Genomic DNA, 11,338 nt, shown 5'->3' with positions numbered 1-11,338 from the left:
GTTCGGGGAAGCATGCCAGGAAAGCAGGGGCTCAAGGACTTGGGAAAAGAAGGTGCAAGAATAACTAGGGGAGGGAAGCATGGGAAGAGCAGAGCTACAGTTCAGGATGCCACTTAAAGGATCACTGAGGACAGTGCCAAAGTGATCGCCCACTTTCCTGTAGCCAGGGGCAGTAAAGAGCCTGGACAATAGCCCACCCTCCCCTGGCCTCTTCCCAGAGTCCAGCAGGTGGCACCCTCCAACTGCTGTGGTGGCCTGAGCATAAAGGACGCTGACCCAAGACAGAGAGAGGCCTGGCTAGCCCTAACTGGATCTCAGCACCCATGTACAAATTAGTCCAGAGCCCGTGGTTGGGGCCTTGGACTCAGGAGCACACTCCTTTGGGTTAAAAGTTGGGGCACAAGGAGCTGTACGACAGGTTACCTCAGAGCTCAAAGCAAGGCTGGGTGCAGGAGCTCAGTTCACAGCCTGCCCTGGTGAGGCCCAGGGCCCCAGGGAGGCTGGGGGTGGGAAGCAGGGTCTGCCCCCGCACCACACGCTAATCTCAGCTTCCATCTCTGTAGAGGAGTGCTGGTTTCTCTCACAGAGGCACTGTGGGCTGGGCTCCAAGGTACAGCAGCGGCACAGTGAGTGGAGTAGTAGGTGGGGAGATGCTGAGAGCAGGCACCGTGTCTGTGGCCTTTCTCTGAGTTATCACTGCTGACTGCCCAGGGGCCCTGCAGCCACCAGCCAGGGAAGTGTCTGCAAGTTGTCCCCACTGATGGAACTGAAGAGAAAGCGATAATGGGCCAACTGTGGAACGAGAGGCCTGGGTCTACACCCCAACCCTCCCGCCCTCCATTAGGCAGCTTATCTGACTCCAGAACAAACACAGAAGCTTTGGGAGGCAGAGGGGAGGAGGCCACTCTGACACGTTCTTGCCACTGGACTATGACCCTTGGCTCCTGGTGCCTCCTCTGGAGGATGGCAGCTGATATAAGATGCGGGGGTGTGTGTGTGTGTGTGTGTGTGTGTGTGTGTGTGCGCGCGCGCATGCTGCATGGCCTCGGCAATGAGAAGCAGGCGAAAGCTCAGCCCCAGAACTGGGCTGCTATCCCCTTGATACCTGACTGTGCTCCTAGAGCTGCTTCGCCAGCCAAAGGCAGTCCCACCAGCCAGCCAGGCCCCACTGCCACCAGACAGTTCCTATATAATCTTTATTTCTGGAAGTTAAAGTAGTTACAGCAATATACAAAACAAACAAACAAACAACAATAACAACAACAAAACAACCCACAATAATATAAATTTTTACACTAGAAAGTATACATTGGAATTTGAATGCAGTGGCCAGGATAGAATACAAACCACTGTACAGAGAGGCAAAGCAATCTGCAGGCATGGTCAGGCTAGGCTGGGGACAGGCAGGGACAAGGGAGGGAAAGTGGGCAGTTCTGAGGACTCCGCAGAGCAAGTTTCTGCTGCCTTGGAGCTGTCACCCAGGTAACTTCTCAGAGCTGGGGCCTTGACAACACCTGCCCCAGAGAAGACCAAGCCCTTGCTCCCTGGGTCCCCAAGATCTAAAGTCGTCAGTATGCCCAAGCCTTGCCTTCCTAAATACCCTTTCAGTTTATGAGTTCAGCTTACTGTGTACTAAAGAATGCTGCTGGGGAGGGGAGGGCAGTGACTGGCTCAAAGCGGAAGGCCAGGGGTAGCCAGGGCGAGTAGTTTGTCTTAGAAACAATGTCCTCACCCCCTTAATTCAGACACTGGCTAATTTGAGTAAAACAAGCAGAATTCCAGACACTGGTCAGCTGAGCATGGTGTCTCTGAGTCGCTAAATCTAGCCATGCCCCTGTGTCAGAGGAGGTTTGCTGAGTGACTGAGGCAAGCAGGTAACAGAAGGCCACGGTAGGTGCAGGCACTCTGTTCCACCTCACCTGGGGGCTTCATTGGGGAGCAGACATCGCCAGTCTCAGGGGAGGCCAAGGGTACGCCCCTCATAGGAGGGGCAGACCTGGAGCTTTATGGGTCAGCTTTGCCCTGTGGTTACAGGTACCCTGGGAACCAAGCGAACAGAATAAGGGCCGTAATCCCTGAGCGTCGCTGAGGACCTGTAGTCTAAGTCAGATTCAACCCTGTAGCTCAGCCTCTCTGGTCACAGGTCCTGAGACCAGGATTCCCAATGCAAGCAGGACAGGGGCCTTTGGACATGGGAAGGGGACATACCACGAGCAAGCCCAAGTGGGAAAGGAAGCCAGGTTGATCCTAGAACCCAGTAAGGCACCCACAGGACAGGCTGACCCTGAAACAGGGTGCGGAGTCTTGGGGGAGGGCGGGGCGACAGAGGTTTTCAGTGCCCTTGGCCTACCTCATCAACAGGCGAGCAAACTCCTGGGTAAATAAAACCCAGTTGATGAAGAGTCTGGGATATCTAGGTTCGCTCTAACCTTCGTGTTCAAACGAGAGGCCAAGCCACAGCCTCAGATGGCTTTTGCAGATTTCGTCTGAGACCATTTCAGGGTTTCTATGCTTAAAGCACCAAAGAGGCTGTGAATCTCTGATACAGAAAGGCTCTGCTGTTTCAGGGTGGTTTGCCTGGTAATTCGTCTTCTCATTATTTTTTTAACTTAAAAAGAAACCGATGGGCTTAGTCCTGTCTTCTATTTGGACATCAGCAAGGTTAAAAGTGCGATGCCAGGAGTCCTCAGCTGCAGGCAGCCCAGGGTACCAGCTCGCAGAAACGGGCAGAAGGATGCCACGGGCACCAGGAGGCACTTGTCTAACAACAATGACAACAACGAGCTGAGCTGCTAAGAAAGGAGGGTGGGGCACCGAACACAAGGCATTTCCCTTCTCCCTGCAGCCTCCCGCTCTCACATCCCCCTTGGCAGACTCGAGAGCACTCTCTTCACATAAACGCGTGTCACCCACTCTCACTCGGTTCTCTATTTTAAAAAAGTGCCCAGATTGTTCAAAGATAGCAGAAGTAGGAGATTAAAAAAAAAAAAAAATCTGGAACCACAAAGTTAGGAGTTTCAGATGATCTGGGGTCTGACTGCGTAAGGGTGGAACGCGGGGCAGGCGCTCAGTCATCTCCGTCTGCAGCTCCTCACATGGGGGAGGAGTCCATTTCAAACGTGAGTGACTCTGCAGGGACAGAGAGACAAGGCCAGTTCAGCCACCTGACTGCAGCAGGCTTCTCACAAGCCTCCATCCCTCTGCCAGGGGGCTCAGGCACTGGCATTAGCCTGTCTCCCGTCCCTTCAGGCCTGGGCAAGGTCAGAAAAGCCAGACTTCCCTGCTCCTTACAGGGCCTTGCCCTGCAGACCAGCTCAGTCACCTCTTCAGCCCTGGCTCTCTAACGCAAAGGTCTGGGCTGCGTCGGTAGGGGCGGCCTTCGCCGCACACAGCCAGCCACTGAGCACCTGAAACTAAATCAAGGTGTCAAAGCCACCACATTTTAGAGGCTCAGTAGAAGGAATGGGAAGAGGGTCAAATAGTTTAATACTTCTCCTCAGACGCTGAAGTGATAGTGTGCTGCTTACAGAAGGCACTAATGTCACTTGCCATTTTCCACTGTTTTGACTGTGGCTACTGGGAAATGACACGAATGTGCCATTCACTTCCACAGAAGAGCGTGGCTCTGGCCGGCTCTGGTTCTGTACTGGCAGGCATCAGACAAAGGGACCTGACTCCAAACACTCACCAAACTGCCCTCCTGCCGAGGGCTCAGCACCTTCACCGTTATTTCCAAACTGCATCAATGAATCTAAAGTGCGGGGGGACATCGGCAGGTCAATGGTATTGCTGCAGGTCGTTCTGTAGGAAGGGGGGGACGGCAGGAGGGGGAAGGGCCGGGTTGACAAGACACAATGGAGGGGGAAAAAAAAAAGAACAAAACACACACACACAAGCCATCAAACTCTGGTCTCCAACAGAAAAAAAATAAAACTCAAGCTTTTAAACACACAAGGTCACTCTAGCGCTAAACAGCCCAGGAACGTCCAGCCCTTCAAGGGAGCTCTCACCCCGCATCCTCCCTACTCCTGGGGACAACTGAGGACACTAGAAATGAATGTAAACTGGGAAGGAAAGCCACTTACGGGGTCACACAGATGAACTTGGTCTTCAGGTAAGGGGCAGCACCTGCAGAGAGAAAACCCAGGCTTTAACTGATTGCAAACCTGCTTTGAGAATATGCAAGAGGAAGCCACCTGGCTCTCTGGTCCAGATGGCTTGAGCCAACCTTACATAGATTTTACCCAGGTGCCTGTCCACCCCTTAGGACAGTCCTCCCTCGTCATGTGCTACTTAATATCCAAGGTGCTCGCAATTTGAGGTTTTATGTTTTCTGCAGCTGCAGACCTTCTGGGCACAGCTGCCCCACCTGTACCTATACCTACCCTGCTGGCTACTTTTGTGCTTCCTTCCCCACCCTGCTCGAGAGCTCAGCTACCTTTGTGTGGTGCTAGGCTTCTTCTGTGACCTGGCCATACTTGGGAATTGACTTCCCTGTTTGGTGACCAGCCCAGACACCAACAGGACAAAGACGGCTAATGCTAGAGGCTCCAAAGCCACTTCCAAGCTAGAAGATACAACCTCACCACTGGGAAGACAGGACACCCAGGGCCAAGCACATGTGCAACCCAGGAGACCTGGCCAAGGCGCTTTCTGTCTCATGTGTGGGAGGGGAGGGGAAGGCCAGGCTGGCTGTATTCCACTTCTGCCGTTTATGTTGGAAATGTGGGAACTGAGCTGTTAGGCGAGGACATCAGAAAGCCCTGGGGACTTCTGGCATGAAATCTTGGGAGTTCAGTTGGACAAAGCATGCAGCAGGCCTGGAGCAATATGGGTAGGCTGAGAAAAGCAGAGACAATAACATTGGGGACTATAGCAGCACAGGACACGTGACAACCACCTGATGGAAGCCATAGAAAAATGGCCATGGATGAAAATCCAGGTTCGTTTTTGGCCAAGAAACAGGTTAACTCAGCTTGAAGCCACAGGAATTACTAAGGCAACGGTGCCATCCACAAATCCAACTGTTTTTGTTCAGAAGAGTTGTCTAGGGCAAGAGCTCTCCCTCTAGAGAGACCGAGGGTAAGATGAGATAGTTAAGTAAGACAGCTCAGTGCTAGAGTTGTCTGTCACCAAACCTGATGAACTGAGTTCTGAGTTCGATCCCAGGACTTACATGATTGAAAGGACAGAGCTGACTTCCTCAAGGTCCTCTGACCTCCAACAAGACCTCCACACACAATAAATGAGAGAGAGAGAGAGAGAGAGAGGAGTTTCATTCTCCAATGATCAAGAGAGCTGAGAAACACACTTTGGGTCCAAGGCGGACATGGGAAACCGAAGAACTAAGAGGGCAGAAAGAAATGGCCCATTCCTGCCTGGATCTGGACAGGCTACCACTTGCTCAAAATCTTTCCAGAACACAGTCGGTGGGCTTCTGGAAGACAAGGAAGACCTGGGAAGAGGCCGAGTGATGTCTACACCATAATAGTCTTACAGTAGAAGCAGAGGAAGAGGTCATCCCAGCTCACCTCCTGGGGGTTCATTTGAACCCCCTACCCTTCCTCAGGCTCTCGAGCCCTCAGTGCACCCTCCTTGTGCTCACAGGCAAACCCATCAGGGAATGGATTCCTTTCTCATGCCCAGGGCCTTGCCCCTGAGGACTGGCTCTGGGCAGCTCCAGCAGGGATAGAGATGGCAGCCTCAGACCAAGGCCTGGATCGTGAAAGCAAAGAGTCAGAAGGACCAGCACTTGGACTTCAAAGTCCTCTGCGAAAAGAACAAAGAGGAGTGTGAGAGGGGCTGATAAACAGATCTCCCAACCGAAGGCAAGGTGGAGGCAGAGATAAGGGACAGACAGGAAGTGAGAGCTAAACTCCTCCACAGAATGAAGAGAACTCAACACCAGAACAAAGGGACAGGAAAATAACTGTCAACGGGCCCGACTCCTCAAGTCTGAGAACTGGACAGTCCTCGGAGAAGGCTGAGGACAGAGCCGAGGGAGGTGGATCATTTGTGCACAGATACTACATGGCCAGGGTAAGGAGGCCAGCTCACACATCTCACTACAGAGCTCAGCATGGTGCAACGATTAAGAACAGTCACAGAAAACACAGACAGACACACAGGCTTCCTCACCAGCAGGCAGAAGACAGAGGCAATGCAGCAAGTACTAAACGGCTTCAGACAGACCACTCCGACTCTTCATGCTGGGGACAGCCCCAGAGACTACAGATTTAACTCAACATGATTTCTATTTTCCTGTCTAGTGTACACAGTCACACACAGTTCCACAGGGTAAAATGCATCTCATTGCCACAGCTGTACATTCTAAATGCCAACTCCACATCCTCTCCAGGCACCATCTCCTGCAACCTCGACACTCCCCGCTCTGCTAACAACCACTGTCCCAGAAAGCCTTTCTTCAGACTGCCTGGCACCTCTAACACATGAAAAGCAAAGCGTACCAGACTCAAATCTGCCACAAGTCTTCTGGAATCCACTGTGTAACAAGTATCAGAGAACTGTCCTGTGTGTGCGTGTGTGTGTGCACGTGTGTGTGCGTGTGTCTATTTTCATCTTCAGACTGACAAGCTCCCTGTGAGACCTGAATCTGTTCTCCTCTTGACTCCCATCAGTCACCCTGCTAAAGCACCCAATAAACAGCTCTTTCCCGTAAGCAGGATTCACCAGCCCCGCCCCCCGCCAAGTTTCCCTAAGAATGAGGTCAGAACCATGGAAAATCAACAACTACCTGGGTCAGCTTCAGGATGCTCCTGGCTCTCCGGTCGACAGTACTTTCCAAACGCCTCCTCCTTAGGAATGTCAGGGTAGAGGTAGACCAGCGGAGACACCAGGATGTTGGTGGCGTCCATGATCTTATAGCCCATGATGATTTCAGCAAAAGACATGTTGTTTAGCTGCTGTTTGGTGTATGGCTCTACAGACTGGATCTGGGTCTTGCCTGTCATGGGACACAGGAAGGAAAGATTACCCCAGTCTAGTGCTGGACACCTTGAATGCCCTACCCGGTGGCTCACAATTGTGGCAATGACCAGGCTGGCTTTTAGAGAGGCTATCAAGCTGAATCACAGGCAGAACACTTGCTTCCGACATATTAACATGCTAAGTAGGAAAGGGAATGTGGAAATAAGATTCAAATCACACTTTTCTACGCAAATATTAGCCAACCCTGGAGCGAACAAAACAAACTGGCAGGCTACCTCTTTGGAGGAGGCACAGGCCCTCTCTCCCCTCCAGGGGGCAGCAGTACACAGAACAAGAAGCAGCCAGGTGCTGGCAGTGGCCACCAGGTGGCGCAAGCGAGACGGGAGGGCAGATGAAAAACTCACCACTGATGTCCTTTTCCACCCAAGTGAAAGTGACCCCTCCTTCTTTGCTGCTCTCGCTGAATCTCAGCAGGAAGGTGCCCGGGGGCTTCGTGCTCAGGATGGCCCGCTCCCGCTCCTTGCTGATGAAACCCATGATGTACCTGGAGCCAAGGAAAACCCACACTGTTTGTGTGCAGAAGGCTGTCCCTGTCACGGGCTTGCTGGGAGCAAGTGACCTGGTCACACAGTATAGCCAATTCTCAGCCTTACCCTTCATTCCAAAGGGCCAAGATGTACTTTTTCACAAGGTCAATGATATTGTCTAGCCACACCCAGAAGGAGAAGCCCTTGCCAGCCATGTTTTCCTGGAGAAAAGAATCATGGGAAAGTCAAGTCCACCACCGTCCATTCCAGCCCTATCAGCCCGAACCTCAGTACTCTGCCAACACCCTCACGCTCCTCTGTCCTCCGGCAGCTCCTACTAGCTGCTAGCGAGTATTCATGCCCCCCCCCACAAGCCCCTTATAAACGAGCAGACCTGCCTCCCAGGAGGCAATCACTTACTTTGCAAAACTTAGCCCATGTGATCTGACACCCTGAGTAGTTTACACCAGGTCCTGGAGGAGAGAAACGAACAGAAGAATGTCAACCCCGATTAAACATTTTCTTTCTTTCTTTCTTTCTTTCTTTCTTTCTTTCTTTCTTTCTTTCTTTCTTTTTTGGTTTTTCGAGGCAGGGTTTCTCTGTAGCTTTAGAGCCTGTCCTGGAGCTAGCTCTTGTAGACCAGGCTGGTCTCGAACTCACAGAGATCCGCCTGCCTCTGCCTCCCAAGTGCTGGGATTAAAGGCGTGCGCCACCACCGCCCGGCTAATATTTTATTTCTTTTTTTTTTTTTTTTTTTTTTTTTTTTTTTTGGTTTTTCGAGACAGGGTTTCTCTGCAGCTTTTTTAGAGCCTGTCCTGGAACTAGCTCTTGTAGACCAGGCTGGCCTCGAACTCACAGAGATCCGCCTGCCTCTGCCTCCCGAGTGCTGGGATTAAAGGCGTGCGCCACCACCGCCCGGCTATTTTATTTCTTAAACAGAATTTGCAAACATTTGTCCCATGTATTTGATCTCACAGGGTGCCATGGTTGTGTGTGTGTATGGTCACATGCATAAATAGGCCTGCACACATCCAACTACAGCATCTGGATTACCCTGGATTGCCCCGGCACCGATGCCCTAGTGGGCTCCTGTTCTTCCTTGCCGTGTGTGGATCCGAGGACCAGCGTTACACACTAACAAGCTGGCCGTGTGTGTATCTGAGGACCAGCATTACACACTAACAAGCTGGCCGTGTGTGGATCTGAGGACCAGCGTCACACACTAACAGGCTGACAGCTGTGGTTAGGAGGTCACATCTGGTGTCGCCACGGGTCGAAGCTACTTTTAATCCAGATTTTTTTTGAAAGGAAAGAAAAATTTTATACTACCACCCATGACTTCTTAAATGGGCAGCGGACACCACACTCTTACCATCTTCTACTGCACACTGAAACATCTCCTCAGGTTAGTTGGAGCAGTGCCTTGGAAAGCAATCAAGAAAAAAGAAACCCTCCCCGCCCCAACCACATATCCTAAAAATGAACATTAGGATATATCTGGCGCAGTAGGCCCTACCCACTGGGAAATCCTGCCTGAGTGACCAACCGCCCAGACCAGAATGTCATCAGAAGCTGCCAGACTCCCACCTAAGAGCTTCTCGGCCAGCGTAGTGAGCTGCTCGATGCTCAGTCCTCGCTTTGTGGTGGAGGAGAACTGCCAGCTGAGCACCTCGGCCACTTGGTCCCAGGTTCCGATTGGTGGCTTGGTGAAGAAGTTCACGTTCTATTGAGAAGATGAGAGGGTGATGTGGATGATTACACTAGGGGCTGAGAAGGCACAAGAGAGTCTGGGACTTCAGAGAGGGCGTCAGGGGACTCACCTTGGGGTTGTTGGTCAGCATGTTATACCACAGGATCGATGCCCAAGCATTTGGCATCTGGCAGATGTTGGAGATCACCACAACTGGCAAGGAATGGGTCTGTAAAGTGTGGGGGACAGACAGGGAATGACTTGGCTGACAACTGGGTCTCAGAGCTCCAAAACACCTCTTCAGCTGCATCTCCGCAGTTAGAACTAAAAATTATGTCACAGCAGATGCCGACTCTGAACAAGACTGAAGCAGCTCAACACCAAGAGGGGAAGAAAGACCAGCCTGGGCATCGGGACTCAATGATGTCTGAATAGAATCAATGACTTACAAAATCTAACTGGTTCAAAGCTAGGCCCCCAGCCCTGACTTTCCAGAAACCTGGAAGGCAACCTCCAAAATCCAAAGTATCTGTATCTTTCCATGAAATGGAGGTGTCAGAAATCAAACATGAGGATTCCTGTTTTCCCAAGTGTAACGTAATAAGATCTAGAAGGCTGAAAACAAACTTTAAATGCCATGATTTTCTGCACACTGAGATGGTGGCTACAAAGACTCACTTGGCCACCTCGTCAAATCAAGTCTAAGCAATCACTAAAGACAGATTTCCTAACCATGTGCTCAGGACTTTCTTCCCAGGGGGTGGCTAGCAAGGACTTTTCAGAGACAGATGGTGAAAACTAAATGCAGGCTTAGCAAACAGTCCCATGCCACCAGGCACTCTGTCCTGTCCCCTGCGTGCCCACGGGCCGGCTCTGTACAGAACTCACCTCTAGGTCAATCTTGAGGCCTTGGTGATACACCTCAGTCTCGAAGGTGATCAGATGCAGCTCCTCAGTCACAATCAAGGAGGCCTACAACAGCGAGGTCACGACTTCAGAGAACGACACTGAGTTCCCAAAGGCAACAACGGAGAAAAGCCATGTGCCACAGCCTCACTACACTAAGAAGGCGGCTGTGGACAGTGGCAGGGGCACAGTTCTGTACCTTCTCCCTTCAGAAGACCCTTGAGGACAGGAGCCTCAAACCTGGTCTTTTATTATGTATTCCATAATAAATAATATTTTATAATATATAGATTCAAGGCACAAAGAAGAAAGCAATGGACATCCAAGGATACACCACCCCGCTAATTTACTTATTTGGGAGCCAGCAAGATGGCTCCGTGGGTAAGGCATTTGCCTGATAACCTGAGTCTAATCCCTGAGACCCACACAGTGGAAGGAAAAAACAGCCCTGCAAGTGGTTCTTTGACCTCCACATACACACCATGGCATATGAGTGTCCATAGACAGACAGACAGACAAGAAGGAAGGAAGGAAAGAAGGAGAGAGGGAGGGAAGAAGGGAGGGAGGGAGGGAGGAAAGGGAAGGAAAACTTATTTGCGTCTCTTCCTTTTGTCTCCCCCTCCTCTCTTCCATCCACACTAAGGGGCAAACTCAGGGTCTCATGCATGCTAAGTGCACCCCACCATGAGCGAGAGCCTAGCATCACCATCCAGCTTGAAGGAAGGCCATCAGCACTGGCTCCCCAGGTATTTCCCCTCCTCTGCAGCACCTGCTCTGTCTGCAGCGCCACTGTTTCCTGACTCCTCCTAACCATGCTCACGGGTGTTTCTCCAGGCATGTGCATTCGACGTGGGGTAGCTGTGAACCCCGCACATGTGTGGTCCTACCGTCAGTATGTTTCAGCTGCTGGCCCCCCACCCCTAGTGTGAGGTGGGTCTGTGGTCACATGCAGTTCCCACACTTGTCACAGCTGCAGAGTATCACACTGTGACTACATCACACTCATGCCTCCCTAGAGCGCTGACAGATCTGGGCTGTGTTTGGGGAGGAACCGGTGCCCTTGGTCCACCTTTGCAAAGCTTTCGTTATTGTTATATCTGGGACTGGGTCTGCTGGTTTACAGGGCATGCTCATTTTTATAATGCCAAGTTGCTTTCCAAAGTGACAACCTTTACTTCCAGGAGAGGTCAGGCAGTGCGGCCACCTGTTTGTAATGAACTCTTAGGAGTGAAATTCCAGTTCTTTCATGTGTGTGCCAAAGGATGGA

At 51.5% G+C, this 11,338-nt stretch overlaps 1 protein-coding gene across 4 annotated transcripts in view; it reads right to left on the bottom strand.

Moving 5' to 3' along the window:
- Window positions 1-1,177: 1,177 nt before the first annotated feature.
- Window positions 1,178-11,338, bottom strand: part of Stat3 (signal transducer and activator of transcription 3) — a 55,197-nt gene continuing 45,036 nt past the window's right edge. Inside the window, exons 15-24 of one of the 4 annotated variants that reach the window (XM_038324857.1) lie at window positions 10,054-10,137; window positions 9,296-9,394; window positions 9,063-9,198; window positions 7,896-7,948; window positions 7,602-7,696; window positions 7,353-7,492; window positions 6,752-6,964; window positions 4,086-4,128; window positions 3,689-3,801; window positions 1,178-3,129 (exon numbers count right to left, since the gene is read on the bottom strand). In XM_038324857.1, the coding sequence (XP_038180785.1) occupies window positions 3,092-3,129; window positions 3,689-3,801; window positions 4,086-4,128; window positions 6,752-6,964; window positions 7,353-7,492; window positions 7,602-7,696; window positions 7,896-7,948; window positions 9,063-9,198; window positions 9,296-9,394; window positions 10,054-10,137 (1,014 nt within the window). In that variant the 3' untranslated portion in view covers window positions 1,178-3,091. The remainder of the gene's footprint in view (window positions 3,130-3,688; window positions 3,802-4,085; window positions 4,129-6,751; window positions 6,965-7,352; window positions 7,493-7,601; window positions 7,697-7,895; window positions 7,949-9,062; window positions 9,199-9,295; window positions 9,395-10,053; window positions 10,138-11,338) is intronic. The other 3 variants (XM_038324859.2, XM_038324858.2, XM_038324860.2) reach the window with 3 other exon arrangements.

This window comes from Arvicola amphibius, chromosome 4 (assembly GCF_903992535.2).
Source record: "Arvicola amphibius chromosome 4, mArvAmp1.2, whole genome shotgun sequence".
Lineage (NCBI taxonomy): Eukaryota > Metazoa > Chordata > Mammalia > Rodentia > Cricetidae > Arvicola > Arvicola amphibius.
Note: the sequence above shows the minus strand (reverse complement) of the source record. Positions and strands in the feature narration are given on the sequence as shown.